The sequence below is a fragment of the Corapipo altera genome, unplaced genomic scaffold (genome assembly GCF_003945725.1).
Source record: "Corapipo altera isolate COAL_440 unplaced genomic scaffold, ASM394572v1 61209, whole genome shotgun sequence".
NCBI classification, from domain to species: Eukaryota; Metazoa; Chordata; class Aves; order Passeriformes; family Pipridae; genus Corapipo; species Corapipo altera.
The window spans coordinates 457,751-478,112 of NW_020885005.1; the positions used below are offsets into that span (position 1 = coordinate 457,751).

Sequence of the window (20,362 nt, forward strand, 5' to 3'; positions counted from 1 at the left end):
AGAGCTCAAGGAACGTTTGGACAATGCTCACAGGCACATGGGGTGGGATTGTTGGGGTGTCCTGTGCAGGGCTAAGGGTTGGACTTGATGATCCTTGTGAGTCCCTTCCAACTCAGGATATTCTATGATTCTATGAATTTCTACACTTATTGAATGCTATAGAATGGCATGTTTAATGTGGAAAACATCATGGAATATTAGAAGTGGACTTCAATGACAAAATGTATATATATGACCTTAACTATATTCCATATCAATGATCTTCTGACCTAAATTTTATTTTCTATGCATTACATAATAGTGATACATGTAAGAAAATCCTTACATGCTGCATGTGTGTGTCAATAATCAGAAAGCATTACTGTAATAGTTCGAGCTGAAATAAGTTTCATTTTAATAAGAAATAAATTAATATAATAGTCAAAACCAAGAATCCCTTACCAATAACCTTCCTAATAAGCTAAGTAGTAACTCTGCAGCTGGCCATTCTGGTTTATTAACTGTGGAAAGAAGATCCTGAATGAAGTTCTCAAACAGTGGTCTGTAATCTTCTTCCCCTTGTTTACTGCCACACCTGTTTAAATCGAAATGCATGTCATAAGTGAATTTAAGAGTCATTTAAGCTTTTCTTCTGATGCAAACAGAGTTAATCCTATTTTTATCCAGAAAAACAGTTTTATGCAATTTTTAAAAAAAATATCTGAAATATTATTATAAAACTTGGGTTTTTTCCATTTACAGACAAATAGTTTACACAGTTATCACTCCAAGTTGCACTGCAAGTAAAGCAACTAATCCTGTATAGTAGAATTTTGCTCCTAAGATTTATTTATCATTTTGAGTTAAAGTCTGCATTAACTTGGATGGACAAAGTAGATAAAATTCTAAAGCTTAACCTAGAGTGGGGTTTTTAGGAGGTGTTGTGTCCTTAAACCTGGTCTGACTTATCTCACAGTGATAAGGCATCTCAGTATTATGTTCCACAAAGGTTAAAATCAGAATATAAAAAAATCAAAAGATAACATACATGATAGTGTTTCACTTATATGTGGCACCCCTAACTTTAACTATACCAGAATTATGCAGAGAGATGGCTCGATAGCCCATAAATAGCCTTTTGGTTTAACAATAGAAATTAACACAATAAAAACCTCAGGACTTTTTGTTATAAATCTTTTAGTTATTAAGGTTTTTTTCCTTGTTGAGTTATTGACATTCCTAACTTTATGGAAATTTAAGAAATTTTAGGGTATTTATATTTTTGTCATTTTGATGACTGAAATAATCTGGTGTCATCACTTAAGTATTTACTCAGCTTTCCCTTCCATGCTTCAGATGAGTAAAAGACCCCTGATAAAAGGATCCTATATAAATTATCAGAAAGATTCTTAAATGTGTTCTTAAAGTCTGTAGAATTTCTGTTCCATAAAATTTTTTGTCCAGACAGGTAGCTCTCAGGGATCTATAAAATATATTGTTATAAGTAACTTTATTAGTAGTCATTTATCATTGTAAAGTGGTTTATTTTGTCTTAAGGTGTGACAGATTTTATTTGGAGTTGGTTTCATCAATACACTAAAGAATGCAACAGTACTTACTTCTTAAGGAAAATAGAAAGGAAGTTTTGTGCTGTTCTCATGGCTGTTTCATATGAGTTAGTCATAAGCACATCTTGATCCACCTAAAAATAACAAGATTTATTTTTCTAGTATTTTAGCATACACAGAAATATAATTTCCAGATCAGCATTTCTCATTCATCAAATAATTACAGCAGACATAAAATTAAAATGCTTAATTACTAGAGTACTGTCATAAACTATTATACCTACAAAGTCATTCCTGCACCAAAGAAAAAATTATGGTTCTTTAAATAAAACTTACTTTTTTATTTGATTCCTCCTCTGAATTAGAATCTTTTTCCGTTGAGGGCAAATGCACCACACATTGAATAAGCTGCAGAACTAGTGCTGTTACCATCTGAATATACATAGGCTCTCCATCAGTGTCACTGCTGTTTAACCTGTTAATAAGACAGCATTAGCACTAAAAATAAACAAAAAAGAGAAAACAAAAATTTTTGATCCTAAATAACATATTTCTAAAATAATAATCAAAGCTAGAAATCTGTGTTATAGACATTTATCTAGTCATTTGCTTCTCTCTTATGCAGTGAAGGATTTGGTCTAACAAAAAATGGACCAAACTTGTCATAATATTTTATTACTTATATATTATTTAATGTATCTGAAATGTGCAGGACTTTTAAACAAAAGAAATTGGTGACCACAAGCTGGACTGACTTCTACAAGTTACACCTATGGTAATCTCAGGTAGCGTAACAGTCTATAAACTTCAGCATGTAAGAGTGTCTTTTGAGTTGGTATGACCAGTACAAATACACTCCACCTAACATTTCTCCCCTTCCAAGTGATTTAACCTGACGAATAGTATGGTGTTTACTACCCATAAGTACATCAACACCACTTAATGCTGCCCTTAACAATATGAAAAGGTGATAATCTCTGACATCATTCTCCCCAAATTATCAAAATAATAACCAGACACAAAACAGATTGCAATTATTATCTTTATGAAGTTATCTCTAACTATTTGTACAGAGACGATATTTTCCTATAAAATTTTAGGCAAACTGTACCCTTCATGACTACACCCATAGACAGGGAATGTCCTCCAATAGAACAGAGTGAGGACTCTAGAGATAAACAGTGCAGTCATTATGGCCTTGAGATAGTAACTTCCTTATAGTAAGCGTTCCAATTCAAAGAGGGTATCTACCAATTATGTTCCTATGCCTACCACCTTCCTGTTTACTAGATCTCTCTGATGTCTATAAACAAAGCAATAGGAAATACTAGGAACAAGCACTCATGGATTACTGAATTCAACTTCAAAGTTTCAGTGAATTTCTTTTCCTGGATATTTCCTGTTCATGCACCCTGGATCAGACAACCTATTTCATTGACAACTTGTCTGTCTCCAGGGAAAAGATGTACGGAAGCAAGGAACAAAATCAACACTAATAACAAATGTTTTAGAATCATTTGCAGAGGCCAACCTCGATTTTAACTGAAATCCTATCCAGGTCAGATTCTTTCTCTAATTTAACCTGAACCTATACTATTATTCAGAAGGCGCACTGAAATCCAGCTCAAGTGCTTAAAAGACAGTTAAAGTGAATGGAGTAGTTTCTAAATGAGACACATTCAAAGGAGTATTAGATTGATTTTCTGGAAAGAGTGCTCTAAGCATGTCCTTAAAGAAATTCAGCCAGAATATTCCTATTAAGCTTTAGCAAAGACAAAATTATATAAAATCCCTATGAATAAACCAAAGGATTTTCCAAGAAAAAAAACTATGAATGCACACTAGTATTACAGTAATTTACATACTTAGTGAGACAAATAATAAGATATTGCAATTATTTTTGTAAGCAGGCATAAATATGATGGCATATGAAACAGTGATTATTACAAAATGCATTTGTCAGACCTCTGTTCTCACTGCAGAGGTTTTGAAATATCAACCTCTAACAAAACATAGCTTGTGTAGTCACAGATTTTTAAAGAACAAGTTAATACTGAAGCCTAAAATCCTACATCTACAAACTGTAAATGCTACTGTCTACAAATTTTCAATGTCAGAAATTACCTGAAATTTCTCAAACTCCTCTTGCTAGTTGGTAGTCTTGCAAGGGAAGTGAAAATTTCTTCTAGTATTAACTGTCTATGTTTTTCATACTTGGAGAACACCTATTTAACAGTTACATAATTGTTAAAAAATTATTTATTGTAACATAAAATATCACTTGTTAAATAGATTGTTAAAAATTATATATAGAAACATATGCTTTACAAGACATTTAAATAAATTATATTTCATGCACACCTTGTTTTTAATGCATTGCTTTGTTTTTTCAAAACATTTCTTTATAAAATACATAAAACCTTTTTCAAATATAACTTTTAAATAATCTTCAAATAGGATAAATGTGTAATAGCTCTTGAAAATACCATATGTTTTAAAATTTTCTGCCAATGGTACAATACACTGAAAGTCAAACAGTGTAATGCTAAGCTTTCAGACTCCAATATAGAGCAAAAGTCTATGGTAACATACATTATATATGAACACATGTATAGTTTTAGAGCACATCTGAGAAAACTAAGCTTTAATGTTTGCATGACATAAAATATTATTTCAATTTCTTGGGTCAGGATTGTAGAGTTTGCTTCTCTCTTTGTTTAGGCAGAACTACTTTTATAAATACTGGAGTACATAATCCTTACAAAGATGAAAAACTTTCACTTGAACAAACACTAGTGTTGTGCTGCAATTTTCCTGAAAAAATATTTTATCTGCCCCATGACTTTTTCACATAGCCCCCTCTTCTAAGGAAAAGGACGTATTCTATTATATAGTTCTATTATACATTATATAGAACTATCCTACAAGTTCTATAGCTTATATCATTGCATAAATTCTAATCTTAACAAGGGAAGTAAGGAAAATTGCGTTGTTAAGATTTCTTAAGACAAGAAAGAACAGATAAGAGGAAGGGGTTTTTGTTTTCACTTTAAACAACATAACCAAAATTAAGTAAATTCCATGGCTTAAGTAGGCTATTTCTTCCTATAGAGTACTCTGAAAATGAGAGGAGTTCAGGTAGCTTTAATACTGTTCCTAGATCGTGATACCAAACTGTAAAAATATGCAAGAACAAAATTAGTTCTAAACTCTAATTCTCTACCAGCAAAAATACAGCCTATGTAAATGCCCTAATAACTCCCAGAAGAACATGAAACTGCAAATTAAAAATTACTTACCGCAGTCACTAATTTGATGGCACATAACTGTAGTTCACTAACATTTTCAACAAAGAAAGGTGTTATTCCCATAGATGATATCTATCAACAGAAAGAAGTTATTGTAAGTATATTTGACTAACAAACTGATATTTATGCATTTTCACAAGTAGATTATTCATTCATCAGGTAGGGTATTCAGCAACATGTATTACTTCATATTATTTGCAAATAAATTTATTAAAGGATATTTTAATACAATCAGGTTAAAATTTTCTTAAGTATACAATAAAAGACATTAAAGATCTAAACGTTAAATGTTCTGCCGACTACATACTACAGAACAAACTAGTCACTGCTGTTAATAATTCAGAAGTTTGTACTTATTTCATACTTCATGTCATTGAGACAATCACACTTTACAGTCTCTCTGGGAAAAGAAAAAAACATTCTCAGACAAAAATTTTTCTTATAAAACTTACTTGAAGAATAGTTGTATCGGTGAGAAGCTGTATCTCTAGCAACTCTGACAAACTGCTGACAATGTCACAAACTTTGTTATATAACATCACTATAACTCTTTGTTTGTGGGTGGAACACTTAGCACGTTTTGCTTTTGAACTTAAAACACCACCTAGAAAATAAAAAATATCTTTATTAAATTTTCAGTCTTTCACTTACATCAGATATTAGAAAGATGATCATCTTCCTCAAAAAATATCTCCAAAACAACTCCATGCCTACAGCTTTGTAAATGCAAGTGTTTACAGAAGAAAAACTATTTAGTAAAATCTGCTGGAAAGCAAGAATTTCATATGTTTGTAATTACTCTGAATTCTGGATCCAAGATTTTTAAAACCGTTCTTGAACACCCCCATCTGAAGATATGCATATGATAACAAAATGCCAAATGGAAAACATTTAGCATACTAACCACCATGAGGATCCACTCTATACACAGGATCATATTGAGGATAGAGAGTGTTCTGCAAATGAAATTTTGTGTATTGAATTACTCTTTCTATTACGTCCTCAATATATACAGCTTTAGGCATATTTGGTGATGTCATAATATTGATAGCAGTAAGACAAGCATCAGCAGATTTTGTCACTCTCTCCATAATAAGATCTCTCCATAATCTCTCCTCATCTTCAGTGTCATTGTTCTGTAACAGGTGATAGAAAACAAGATAGTGTGAACAAGAAGTTAAATTTTTATCCTTACCAAGTAAAAGAGAACATTATTTTAATATATTTACATACACACGTAAAAAATGCAGTATTTCCTTTATGATACAAAAATAGTTTGTTTTAGAAATCAACAAATGTTTATTTTACTAGCCACAAGTTTGTAACCCTAAGTAACAATTCTTCAATATCTCACTGTATTCTTCTGGTAAAACACAAAGAAGCTTTCTGTGTATCATTGGGAAGCACCTTTAAGGAGGACTGTCACATTCTCTACTTAAAATGATGTACCTTAATCAAAATCTAAACTCATTCATTTAGTGTTTTCTTCAGTGACCTAAACACAAATTGCTGCTTTGATCAGTCTAATTTTTGCCACTAGAGGGAATTCTTAGACAAAAAGACTGTTAAGTCACACAAAACTTATAAGAATACAACTTTCTCCACAGATCAACTCATCTATATCAATGGATTTAAAACACGTCTTATCAAATATGACCATTTAGATTTAGCACAGGGTATGGAATCTCTGTATTTCTGTGTTTCTACAAGTTATAAAAGCAAACATACATGAGGTTAATTATGACCACCTAGCACTACTGAAATATTGTAATAATGTTATTAATAGCAAAACCAGGTGAAATTTTTAATAACTTCTCTGGTACAGAGAAAAATAATCTTTCTTGCCTGTATAATAGCACAGTTCAACACTGTTTGCTTTCCTTGTAAAAATAACGGGTTGGTGAAACCATATCAACTTTTTTCATTTGGGGTAAGGGAATCTAAATATCACAGTGCATTATATATATTTGAAAAATCATCAGAAATCTGCAAATCAGGAGATCCCTATAAATTTCTTGCACAGAATGACTTTAAATCATTTGTTATTACACAATGGAGGGTTAAAAAACCTAACACCAAAAAAACCCAACACCAAAAAAACCCACAAAATAAAAGCCCAAGTACTTTTAAATCTTTTCCATTTTTTTCCTAATTAATCTTGCAAGTGCAAGAAAAAATACCTCTGGAAAATATCCTGACATGGAGGTAGGATATTTTTACTGCACTGTAAAAGAAATAAGCTTACTCCTTAGCAGAGGCTTTCTTTGCCATAATGACCTGAATCATGTTCAATGGGTTTTAAAAAAAAATCTAAAACTTGTTTCGTTAAAGATTGCTTCTTTTAATTGAAACTTTGAATTGCAATCATTGAACAATTCCATTAACTGTTTCATAATCTTGAGTTTTACTATGACAAGATAATGAAAAATATCACTTTAAAGGCATAGTCATAAAGACTCAATCATATTGAATTACAGCAGGTAAACCCGCACCTTCTTTTCACTTATTTTTCATACTGCTAAAGACATTCAGAACCACATACTGAATCTTTGAAAACCCAACAAACTACCTAGATGAAAATATTTAGGTACAAATAATGTGTCTCTGGTTTTCATTTTCAAGTTTAATTTTTTCCTTTCCAATATACATAATTACTCTCTATTTCTAGAGATCAAGGGTTTTTTTTCCCAGAAAACTCAAGAACTCTATTCTTGCTAGAATATTGTTTTGACTATGAAATGTAGAAATAAATAAATAGATAAAAAATGTGTAATGCATTTGAACCTCATAAAAACCCCTCCAAATCCCCATGCAGTTTTAGGTATATCAGAAAAAAACCCCGTAAAATCTTCAGATTCCTGTTAATTTTGTTTATGTTGATAACTTCAACTTTGCAGCATAAGAGCAGACCTAAATGAAGTACTTTCTCAGTTCTTAATGCTCAGGAGAAGAATATGCTCTACATGAAAGCTGTAATATTTCTTCCATTGTATAAGGGATGTTTTATGGACACTATGGAAAGTAGAAAAATAAATGCCCAGTGATGCAAGTTACACCAGTTACCATGACTATTTCAGGATGAAAATATAATATTTAAAATTAAGTCAAAAGACAACCTAATTGCTCCCAATACATCTGTTAGTTATCAGTACTATAGTAAAACATATTGAAATAATATAAGCAATTGAATGTTACTTCAAATCTTAAAATTTGGCAATCTTTTAATCACATACATATTAAATCAGTAAATCCTTTCACAGACACACACAGTATTTGAAACTCTCACTATATGGGACTCAAGTGAAGAAAACCCTATTCTACACAATGGTGTGAAACAATGTAATTTGAAACTCACATGGTTAAGTAATGTAGAAAGCTTCGCTCCATCTTGAATATTCTTCTCCAAAATATTCAAGACTTTTACTGTTTTATCTGTTGAGAGCTAAACCAAGAAACAAAACATCGGTCAACTCTAGGAATAGAAAGGTTTCCAAACTGCTGAACAAATGTCCATGTATGAAGGACAGAACAGGTTATGGAATCTGACAAATTTTAATTGTAAGCCATCTGAGATAAGGACTGGATCTTGATTGGTCTGGTTTCTGACACAGCATGATTGAGAATGTTGATAGAATTAAACTAGTGAAATATGTTCTAATACTGCAATCAAACTGCAAACCAGCAAAATATATAGAAATGTATTTAAAATTAGGTTTCTGTAATTAATTTTGTATAGTTATATGCTTTTGATTATAGAAATAGAAATTTACCAAATCCAAGTATCAATCTCAAATTCTAACTGACCATACAGAGTTTTATTAAAAGAAAATCCAAGTTCTATAGACAAGCAGAAATAAAATTCCCTGATACTTGAGTGCTAATAAAAAGGAAATGTATTCTCAATAACTGTGTTAATTTAAAAAAACTAGCATGTTAAAAAAAGTAACTCAAATTCACTTACTGATGTTCTACAGAATTATGATTAAGTAATCTGTAGAATATGCTAAACTCCAGAAGAGTCAGTTTCATTCATCCAGATACTATTGGGTGCTCACCTTTAGAAATTTTGATTTTATGCATACATGTAAGTATGTATGCGAAAAAAACAGGGAACAGAGGTTAAGGGTGAGAACTATCAGGAAACAGAAACACTCAGGCTGATATCACTCTACAAAGGAAGGTAGTGAGATCAAAGGAAAGGCCAGGAAGAATATCTAAATCTCAGATTAAAGAAAACCCTTCAGGGTGACTTGTATAAGTGGCTTCATAGACACTTCATAAACATAATAAGTGGTCATGAGCAGGCAGAGTAAGAATATAACGCAAGACTGCGCAAAGCCAAGAGTTCTAGGAAGATAAGGAAAGCAAGAATATTGTTTCTAGAGGTGTAATACCACCAGTTTGTGCCAACAGAAAGTTTCCTTGAACAGAAGTTGGAAAGAGTATAGCGAAGAAATCACAATATGCAGTCTACAAAAAATTAATCTTATTATCAGCTTGGGCATTAAATCTTCTAAGTTTGAAAGGTCTCTTTGGAGAGAGGAAGGAAGTAGGCAATTCAGTGTGATGCTGGATAGACATTATACATTTACATTGCACTAATGGCATATATCAGCAAGGGTGGATTTTTTGACTTTGCCAGCAGGTTCTCTTTTACTGTGGTTGCTCAACACTAGCTGTAAGGAGTAAAGCCTATAGAATGACGTGTTTTTGTGAAAGTAGATTAATTATTAGATTTTACTGCTCAGGCATGTGTTACCTATTGGCATATGGTGCTCTGAGTCAGCCCTAACACAGAGGACCATTCAACAAAAATGTCTCAGCTTCAGAGACAGTAACATTTAAGATGTGGCAAGTTTTTAAGAACTTCAGCAGAAGCACAACTGTTCACAGTATCTGTCACATGTACACCTAAAGAGGGTGAAATATCACAGGGCACACATGTTTTTGTATGTTTAACAAAATTAAATGTTGAAAAAGAGTTAAATACTATGAAGATGTACCTTGTCCATAATGCCCATTGCCTTGATTTTTGCAGATTCACTACCCAACTCACTAAGCTGATGCTTTCCCAGTAGCAATTCTTGTGGAATCTCATCATCATCACCTTAAAAGAAAATAATTAAAAATTAACAATCACATTTCTAATAAGACTTCAAGGAAACCAGTATTTTACAGCCAATATGAAAAAGCCAACTGAAGAAAAAGAACTCATTTTCCAAATAACTAGCATATAATAGTTCCATCTAATGAAGACTGATAATGACAACTTTTGGTTATGTTAAAATGACTACTTGTTAAAAATGACTGAAAGTCATAAATTAAAAATATTTTTAATCCAAGGTTGTAGACACCATAGTTGTAGTGATTTGCTTACTATGTTCCTCCCCTTGTTCTAATCTTGTGACAAAGATGGTAAGAAAAAAATTAACAAATGCTCCATTATCCATTTCAAAATCATCTTGGTCATCTTGGTGAACCTGAACTTCATCAGACACGTATGCTAAACTGGCTTAGTTTCTACTGAAATGGATAAGGAGCATACAGTGATTCAGTGTCTCACCCATAAGTGCACAAGTACTCTGCTGCTGAATTGAATAATCAACCTCTGTTGGGCCAAAGGTCACAACAGATTCAAAATTATGTGCCTCAGAAATTACTGGCAATAAAACCATCTTATGTTAGTATTGTTTACAAAGATATATTTGACAGAAGAGGTACCCTTTCCACTTTAAGGGACTATTATTTGTCTTATTGTGATTTATGTCCCTTTTGGATTCTGCAGAGAGGAAGAAGGATATTCTTCCTGTAGTAGCAAGTGAAATTGGAAAGGTAAAGGCTTTCACTAAAGGTAGAAGCCATATAAATGCAGTATACTGTAGTATGTATCACATGCAATTAAATAACAAAGACGGAAGTTTGAAAATACTGAGATGCAAATTTCCTTCTTATGTTTCTAATTGGGGAAAGCTTTTTGAAACTTTCTGACATATTACCAAAAGCTGTAAAATCCATGTCTTCTAAATTTTCCAAAATATTCTCTATTGAAGCAGTAAATCTTTTGAAAGTAGAAGAATCCATCATTTCTGGTGAAAAAGAAATGTATAATAATTATTTTATATTCAAACCAGAATATACAAACTATAGAAAATAAATATTCTAAAATTACCTTCAGGTGTTAGTTTAGGTTCGTAAGCTTTCCTCTTTTTTTGTTTTTCTTTTTTCTTCATTTTTCTAGCCACTAATTAAGAGAATAAAGGACTGTTTACACTTTTTATGCTTATATTCAATATTACATGTAAAGATGTTTATTTTAAAATGTTTAACATATACTTTAAAAATGCACTAGTATTGCAGAAGAAAATAATTTTTTTAAAACAGTTACCCTCACTGAGACTAGGAAGAGGAGAATAATCATCCATATCAGAGTCATTGGGACTGCGATTACGATAACGGCTACTACCAGAAGTTCTCCTTCCTTCATGACAATAACCACTTCTCCTATGGTCACCAGAGTTTCTTCTATCATGTTCTTCATACTCCCAAGCTTCATCTCTATCCTTTTTATGTCTTTTACGAGATGCTAGAAATGAAATGCATTTTCATTATAAGGACAAAAATTCTACTTTTAATAGCTCAAAATTATACATTTGCAAGTTAAACACTATCATATAGATATTCTGTAAAACAAACATTCTAAAATTATAATATAAAAATCTGTTATGACATTATTCTAACAATTTCTTTTGAATTACATGAAAACTGTACCTAAAACTGGGAAAGACAAGCAAACATTTAAAAATACAAATTTACAGGGCAGTTGTTATTTTAAACAAAGTCGGGAAAGTAGAAAAAATCAAAATAAGTTTTATCCTTTTAATAAGAGAACACTGAGGTAATTTCTTCAGTTATCTTAATTCTGACTATTACTGGGTGTCAATGTTCCAATTCAGTGATTGCTTTGCCCATCTAACACAGCAAGGTCCAGTGAGCCTTGGCAATCTAGTTACTTAAAGATATTATGTTTTGCCAAGACAACTAAAATTTTGTCTTGATATATATTTCCAAAGATTCAGTATAAAGGAGAAAGTTGGAGTCACAATCCTCAGCCAGGTAGCAAGTATATACCACAGAAAGTTATTATAATCAGTTTTCAGTCAGGACCAAAAAACCTTGCACAACTGAATGTTGAAAAACTGGGATAAACGTTCTATACAAAACCAGAAACTTGATAGAAATAAAGCGTATGTGTATGGAAGAGTTTATTATTCATGTGAACTTGCATATAACAACCCTGACATCTCTGTGTCTCTACCAAAGCTTCCTGAAATTTAGATACTGTATAAAGGGTTGTTTCTGAGCAAAATGGCTCCAAACATTCAGACAGAACTGGAACAGAACTGACAAGTTCTTTCCATAACCCCAGTTTATGGTGAAGAATAGGAAATATACCAGAATATAGTTACACCAGGATATAGTCAGTAGTCAGCTCAGGCTCAGAACTAATAAAACCAACATTGAATCAGAGGTGATACTAATGCTCTGCACTGCACCCTAGAGGGCTTCCACTTCTGAAAACTTCTACACAGTGGTGGTTCAAGTATTTAATAACTTAGTTTATGTTTTTGAGTTGTTCTGCTTATGGATCAGACTTGTTTCTGGAGGCAGTAAAATCATGTTCACAAGGCCTGAGCTGTCAATTCTAAAATTCTTTTCCCCCAGGAGACAGTATTTTGTGGAGGTAGATGAAATTTGTCTCCACAGTTTACAAATCATCAGTATCAATTTATGCTCTGTAGGACAAATTCTGACCCCAGCTACATCTCCATGAGAAAAGTCACTTCCAATATTGCTTTCCAGTAGAAATTTAAACTGAGCAGTTTATCAATGCTGCAAAACAAAACAATGTGTTACAGTTGTGATGGTTCTGCAAGGCAAATAACATGTACATGGGAACAGCTACTCACGATCAGTAATTGCTCTACAAAGTTTATTTTGAAGTAGATAAAAATGACTAAAAATGTAAGTACTAATAATATTTCAAGACATATTACTAATTTTATACAGACTACTCAGAATTTAAACACCCAATTTCCTTCTGAATTCTTCCAAACACTTATTAAATAAACACATTTAGCACTCACTGTATGAGAATTATTTCATCAATTTTTAGTTCTCATCATTTAATTTAACGGAATGCACTTTCTTAATAAGATACTAAAAGAAATTTATCTTCTATAACAATCACTATTTCATATTTTTAAAGTCCAATTTTAGACAACCAAAAGAATTCTGAAATACATATTTGTAACAGTACAAATCTATTCAGTGTACATGTCATAGATCTTTCATTCTCTTGATCATTTTGTCTCGTTTTACCTCAATTCAGTTCTACAGTATCCTTTGAGAAATATTATAATTTATTTTTAACCCAAATGTCCTCAATGAATTGTTTAGAATGATGGTCAGATCTCTTGAGTGGATATAGTGAACCTAGAATCCCTTAAAGCATATAATTGTTGTGAAAGTTTTCCTTAATTTGCTTTACTTCACATTTAAGAATTTCAACAGCCACTGTGGTTTATATGTACTACTTACATTCAAAAGCTTCTTCACTGTCATTGTCTTCATCAGAACTGATTTCAGCATATTTTGGTTTCTCATTAACTGTGCTACGTTTGCGCTTGTTCATTTTCACACGTTCACAAAGCGGCATGGTGGATTCAATTTCTGCCAGGAGCTCAGGAGGCAATTCCTTTAATACTGACTGATCTATGCTACCTATTAATGGAGAACAAGAAGAGTAGATGTGAACCTGATGATAATAATAAGGGTTCAACACTATAGTCCTTTCTCAGAACTGCTTACAGTAGATCTAATAATAAATAATACCACGGTTAGATATACTTGGATGCATTTGACAGCCCTTTCTAAAGTTGAATTTATTGTTCACACTGCAATTAGAAATTAACATAATGAATTGAATACACATCTCCTTCAATAAAATATTTTGTCAGGCATATAAACAAATTCAAATTGGTGAATTTCCTTTGTAAAAAGACATTCTTGTTCTACTTCCACAAAATTTAGTCTTATTTTGGTTCATTCTCTGAATTCAACAGGTTTTCTAACAGTGTATGTAATTTAAGGATTCATTATGCCTAATTAATAGTTCCTTTTATTCTCATTCAAATTATTTAGTGTACAGAAGACAGTAATCTTCCTATTTTCAGCAGTTAGAAACAATCTGTGGCAGAATCTGTGGGGTCTTATCCCTAAATACAGACAAAATCATTGACTTTTTTTTCCTTACCTTTTACTAGTAGTTTTATAATGAAACATAAATTTTTGCTTGATTTTGTCGCAAAGCATAATTGGAATATTTTTTATTTAAATATATACAAACAGCAAGCTGGACCACATCAAGTTTCTCTTCCACAGAGGTAAATACTTAGATATTATCACATGATTCTCATCACATTTTGAAATTATGATTAGGTCCATATAGTCAGTATAAAGGAATTTACAATAAAAGTATTTGACAAGTGAAATGAGGAAAACAAATTAATTCGAAAGTATTTCTTGGGGGTTTGTTTATTTGATGTCTTATCTTTATTTATCAAAGAACCTATTGCACAGATTTTAAGATTATTGGACTAAACTGTTAACCTTTTTCCAACAACAGAACAAATACCTTTGTCATAAGTGCCTCTCTCTCTCCTTCCCAAGAAATAGAGAGGAAATCACCTGCTAATTGCTATACACACACACACACACAAATTCTCCAAGAAATCATCTGGATGATAATTCACTTTTTAATTGCATTAACTAAGTAACTAACATAGCTTTCTAAAATTTATTTCCATTTTTACACAAATACCCCATTTTCTAATCCAGGATTAGTCCCTTCCCCCTGCCCTTTAAACAACTTTAACTGGAATTAGAAGAGCCTGAATAAGAGAAAATAGTTTCCAGCAATAATTTTTCAAAAGTCTCATATATTACTGGTTTCACATATCTCTACAATGAAACTAATGATAAGAAGATTATTTTTATATAATTCTCAGATATGTTCATCAAGTCATCCCATTAGACTGCATTTTAAAAAAGATTTAACTTAAAATATTGAGGTTTTCAAACTGAGGTAGGAAAATATCTATAAAGTAAAACTGATAGCAAAAGTTGTCCCTGCTTCCCCCATGCTGTGGTCACTCATTAATTTGCTTTAAATTTCCATTCTTTGATGATTACCACCTGATAAAGTTTTCAAATTCTCAATATTGTTTTTAAAAATGCTAGAAAACATTTCACAGTGTGGTTTACCATGGCACTTTGAAATGATTATTCTTTGTGGACTGGGCACTAGATTGAAGATAGGCAGAAATATGACAGCATGGACAGATCAGTTCCTCTGTGTGTATCGGCAGTTGACTGGATGCCAGTCAGGTCTAATCTGGATGCTGCATAGCCATGTCTGAGCAGTGGTAGCCCTACATTAATACTCTTTGCATGCCTATACAGTGTCTGAAGAGAGTTAGCTTACATTCAGATCCAGACTAGAAGAAAATTTGCACATATATGTTCTAAGACAATGTCCACAGGTGAAATCGCTAGAGGACCTCAGATCCTGTTTTTTTTAACACATATTCTCAATTTCATGCACTGTTGATAATTTCATTGAAATCAGGGGGACAACACATAAAGCATAAAGCCTATAGCAAATCTGGCCAAATACACTGCAAAAAACAGTTGCAAGTAAAGGAACAAAAGTTGCATTAAGATTCATACAGGTGCTTAAAAGTTAGATGGGTTAGATGTACTTACACTAACAGGAGTATTTTTCTACAAATATATCTTTAAGCCTCTCCTAGTCTACAATGAAAAGTAAATTTAAAACCAGAATAACTAGTAAGACAGAATGCTTGGAGAGGAAATAAGAAAAGGAAACAAATCAGTAATGGATTGTATACCAAGCTTGGCAAGAGTTCCATAACCAAATTCTAATTCAATTCAATTTCAAACTCAGTTTCAAAACTATGCCTGAATGTTTCATGATGTAATTTTAAGATTGTGAACATTGCTTTGAGGAACTGTTAGAACAGAGTTCATGCTTAATTTTCCTAATACTGTGCACAAAGAACATATCAGTAACATGAAAGGTGATATATTTTAAGTAAAAAATCCCTAAAAAACCACTGACCAAAACAAGAAGCAAAAAACACAAGCTACTACTCTCCTACCTCCTAGGAATATCTATTCTTGTTTTCCTTATTGATTTTGTTCTGGGGGTAGAAGACTACTCAGTCTTTAAAAATAAGTCAATCACCACAGTGTTAATTATACATCAATGAAAAATAAAAATGTAAATAATGTAAATATTTGTAAAAATAACTATATTTCCTTTTCAAAAGTTCCAAGTATTCGATGTTCTACAATGCAATTTCAACTAATGCTTAAACTGCACTCTATCCTGTTACAGATATTTCAGATGACAGTATAAGCTTCCCCCTTCTATTAAGGAATATGAAAAGCTTTCTTTCTTCAATAAAGAAGGGAATAGCAGAAAAGACAATAATAAAATTATTGTAAAGAGCTCTATATTGCTATATGTATTCTATAGATAAGGCAGCATCAGAGGTGACTAAAAGAAGGTTCTGGGGTGAGTTTGGGCTGTGCAGGGGTTCCCATGACCACGAACACCTAAGCAGTAGCCTTGTGAGGACCTGAGGGCCCTCGGCAGACAATCAGGTGAGGAGGGGTGGTACCGGGAACTACTGTGAGACTTTTAAATGGTTCCAGGCAGCTCGAACACCCTAGAGTGTGGTGAACAGGAGAGGGAAACAGGGGCATGGCACGTCAGTGAGGGTGTGGCACAGCTGTTTGCAAGGCAGTCCATGCAGGCAGGGCAAGCAGGAAGGGCTCCCCTCTGACCATCCGAGTGCAGCCAATGGAGGTAGCAAACAGACTCAGTAGCTGGTAAGGAAGAGCAAAGAGATCCTTTCAGCCCAAGTCTTAGCATATTAGTTTAAGCTTCCTCAGATATGGTGTTGACATACTGTAAAGCTCAATCCCCTGTAGCTGCAAGAGTCACTGTGCCAGCTGTGTCAGAGGCCTCCAGCCAGTCAGACCTTCTGATGGTAGACACAGCTCTCCAGGTGGCAGGTTGCCAGGAGTGCCTGATGCCTTTTTGCAAGGCTGGGGCAGAAAAACAGTTATTTTGCAGAAGGTGTGCCATGGTTGAAGAGCTGTGTCACCAGGTGAAGGAACTACAGGAAGAAGTGAACAGACTACGTAGTATTCGAGCAAACAAGCAAGAGAGAGACCAATTATATTCAGAGATGCTACAGCCTCTAGACTCTCAGGAATCTGGAACCTTCATTGTAGTGGAGAAGCAAGTGGACTCAGAACCCTGTAGGGTAATTAGTCAAAGGACTGTTAGACAAGGGTCTGTTAAAGATGAAGGCTGGAAGCTGGTCACTGCATATACCAGGAGGAAGGTTCTTCCTCTTTCTCAGAATTTGACAGGCAGGACTGGCACCTTCTACAACAGGTATGAGGCTCTGGAACTAGAAAGTCAGACAACTGAAGAGGTGGGCGAAGGTCCTTCTGGGGTAGTGGGGCCGCCTAAAACAACACCACCTGTACCCCACATCAAGACCTCCACTGTTAAGAGGAAAAGAAGGGTAGTTGTAATAATAGACTCCCTTCTAAGGGAAAGAGAGGGCCTGATGAGCAGACCAGACCCAACTCACAAAGAAGTCTTCTGTCTCCCAGGGGCTCAGGTAAGGGGCATTACTGGAAAACTCTCCAGTCTTGTAAGGCCCTCTGATTACTAGCCATTATTGGTTGTTCAAACTGGCAGCAAAGAAATAACAAAGAGAAGTCTGAGGGCAATCAAAAGAGACTTCAGGGCTCTGGAACGACTGATAGAGGGATCAGGAGCACAGGTAGTGATTTTCTTGACTCTTCCGGCAACAAGGATAATAGGAATAGGCAGGTCCATCAGGTCAATGAGTGGCTCCAAGGTTGGTTTAGTCTGAAAAATTTGGGGGTTTTGGACAATGGGATGATCTACTCAAAACCTGGTCTACCGACACCTGATGGGATGCACCTTTTTCAAAGGGGAAAAACAGTTCTAGCGCAGGAGCCAGCGGGGTTCATTGACAGAGCTTTACACTGGCTTGCAAGGGTGAAAGGGGCAAAATCAGGCTTGCCAGTGATGAGCAATGGGATGGTGTGCCAAAACTTGAGGAAACAAGCACTAATGGGATCCCTCAATCTGTCTCAAGAGGTGTTGGCTACGATGTACCACACCTGAAATGTTTCTACATTAATGCATGCGGCATGAGGAACAAACAAGAGGATCTCAAAGCTTTGACCCACTCCCAGGGATTTGACATCATTGGCATAAGAGAAACCTGATGGGATGAGACCTGTGATTGGAGTGCCCAGTTGAACGGTTGGTTACAGGCTCTTCAGGAGGAATAGGCAGGGCAGAAGAGGTGGAGGGGTGGCACTGTATGTAACAGAAGGGTTAGAATGTCTGGAGCTCACAGTTGGCAATGGCACAGTTGAGAACCTCTGGGTAAGAATCAAGGGGCAAACAAATAATACCAATGTCACCATGGGAGTCTGCTATAGACCTCCCAGACAGGATGATGACACTGATGAATTATTCTTTGAGGAACTAAGGGACACTTCCAAGTCAACTGCCCTTGTCCTTACGGGGGACTTCAACTTGCCAGAAATAAACTGGGAGCATCACACAGCTGGTACAACCTGGGCCAGAAGATTCCTAAAAAACCTGAATGACAACTTTATGGAACAGGTCCTAAGGGAGTCAACTTGGAAGGATGCCCTCCTTGATCTGCTGCTTGTCAACAGGGTGGATCTTGTGAGCAAAGTGGGGATTGGAGGCCGTCTTGGCCACAGCGACCACGAGGGAATTGAGTTTAAAATCTCTGTTGACAGGAGGAAAAGTGCCAACAAAACCTCAACCCTGGCCATGAGGAGAGCAAACTTCAGGCTGCTCAGGGAATTAGTGAGTGAGGTCCTTTGGGAAAATGTTTTTGCAGGTGATGGAGTCCTTTAGTGCTGGTCACTTTTCAAACATCACCTCCTAAGGGCACAGAAACAGGCAATTCCCAAATGTTGGAAGCCAAGCAGGCGAGGCAGAAGGCCAGCTTGGCTGATCAGGGATCTTCTCTTGGGGATAAGGCAAAAAAGGAAGGTGTATGCCCCGTGGAAGTGAGGTCAAGTGACATGTGAAGAATTCAGAGATGCTGCTTGCCACTGCAGGGAGAAAATTTGTGCAGCCAAAGCTCAACAGGAGTTGAAGCTGCCAGAAATGTGGGGGACAATAAAGAGTTTTTTCAAATACATTGATGTCAATAGATAGAATAGAAATTTCAGTGACCTGTTCCAGGATGAGGATGGTCACCTCCCAAACAGGGACAGAGACAAGACAGAGGTGTTTAAGGCTTTCTTTGCCTCTGTCATCAACATAGATGATGGACCAAGGGGGTCTCAGTGCCCTGAGCTGGAGGACCATGACTTGTGTGAATGATCAACTCCTAGGCAACCCTGAAGTTGCGTGGGATCCCTACAAATCTATGGGGCCTGATGGGATTCATCCCAGAAGCCTCAAAGACCTGGTGATGTCATCGCAAAACCTCTCTTGATGATTTTTGAGCAAGTTTGGGAACCTGGAGAGGTCCCAGCTGACTGAAGCTGGTGAATGCTGTCCCGATTTTCAAGAAGGGCAAGAAGGAGGACCCCGGAAACTACAGGCCTGTCAGTCTCACTTCAGTGCCTGGTAAATTTATGGAGAAGATTGTTCCGGGAGGTGTTGAAAAACATCTGAAAGACAATGCAGTCATAGGTCACAGCCAGCACGGCTTCATGAGAGGAAAGTCCTGCTTATCAAACTTGATTTCCTTCTATGACAAGGTTCCCCACCTATTTGATCAAGGGAAGCCAGTTGATGTAATCTTTTTGGATTTCAGTAAAGCTTTTGATCCTATCTCTCCCAGGAACCTTCTGGACAAACTGTGCAGCCCACAGCTGGATAAACACATCAAAATCTAGTCTTTAGAATGATCCAAAATCACTTTGCCTTGAATTTGAACTCAAAGAGATCTCCCTGATTCAGGCAGATGCATCCATCACCAGAACGCCTTCAAGACAGGTTGAACATAAAAAGACTGCACCAAAAATCATAATATCATTTTGGACTTTTGTTAGATGCATTCAATATGGAAATCACAACTATATTTTGACACAACAATCAGTATATTCATATTAGTTCCTCCTGTCTTGATATGGTGACTTCAAACAAGCAGCTATGGAAAAAGGGATGATGCTTGCTGACACTTAGGTCAACTTTCCAGGATCAGAGAGGCTGTTCCAACCATAAAATCAAAATGAACACTAATAAACTGTTGTCTTCTCAGTAATCACAGAATATGCCAAGTTGGAAGGGACCCACATAGATCATCGAGTCCAACT

General features: G+C 34.9%; 1 protein-coding gene across 1 annotated transcript in view; it reads right to left on the reverse strand.

Moving 5' to 3' along the window:
* LOC113958776 (nipped-B-like protein) overlaps positions 1–20,362 on the reverse strand; it is a 131,185-nt gene that overhangs the window by 30,626 nt on the left and 80,197 nt on the right. Inside the window, exons 10-22 of the mRNA XM_027667317.1 lie at positions 13,454–13,636; positions 11,241–11,438; positions 11,025–11,096; positions 10,852–10,941; positions 9,859–9,962; positions 8,211–8,297; positions 5,760–5,991; positions 5,308–5,459; positions 4,847–4,927; positions 3,672–3,772; positions 1,884–2,022; positions 1,599–1,681; positions 442–574 (exon numbers count right to left, since the gene is read on the reverse strand). Of these exons, the coding sequence (XP_027523118.1) occupies positions 442–574; positions 1,599–1,681; positions 1,884–2,022; positions 3,672–3,772; positions 4,847–4,927; positions 5,308–5,459; positions 5,760–5,991; positions 8,211–8,297; positions 9,859–9,962; positions 10,852–10,941; positions 11,025–11,096; positions 11,241–11,438; positions 13,454–13,636 (1,655 nt within the window). The remainder of the gene's footprint in view (positions 1–441; positions 575–1,598; positions 1,682–1,883; positions 2,023–3,671; positions 3,773–4,846; positions 4,928–5,307; positions 5,460–5,759; positions 5,992–8,210; positions 8,298–9,858; positions 9,963–10,851; positions 10,942–11,024; positions 11,097–11,240; positions 11,439–13,453; positions 13,637–20,362) is intronic.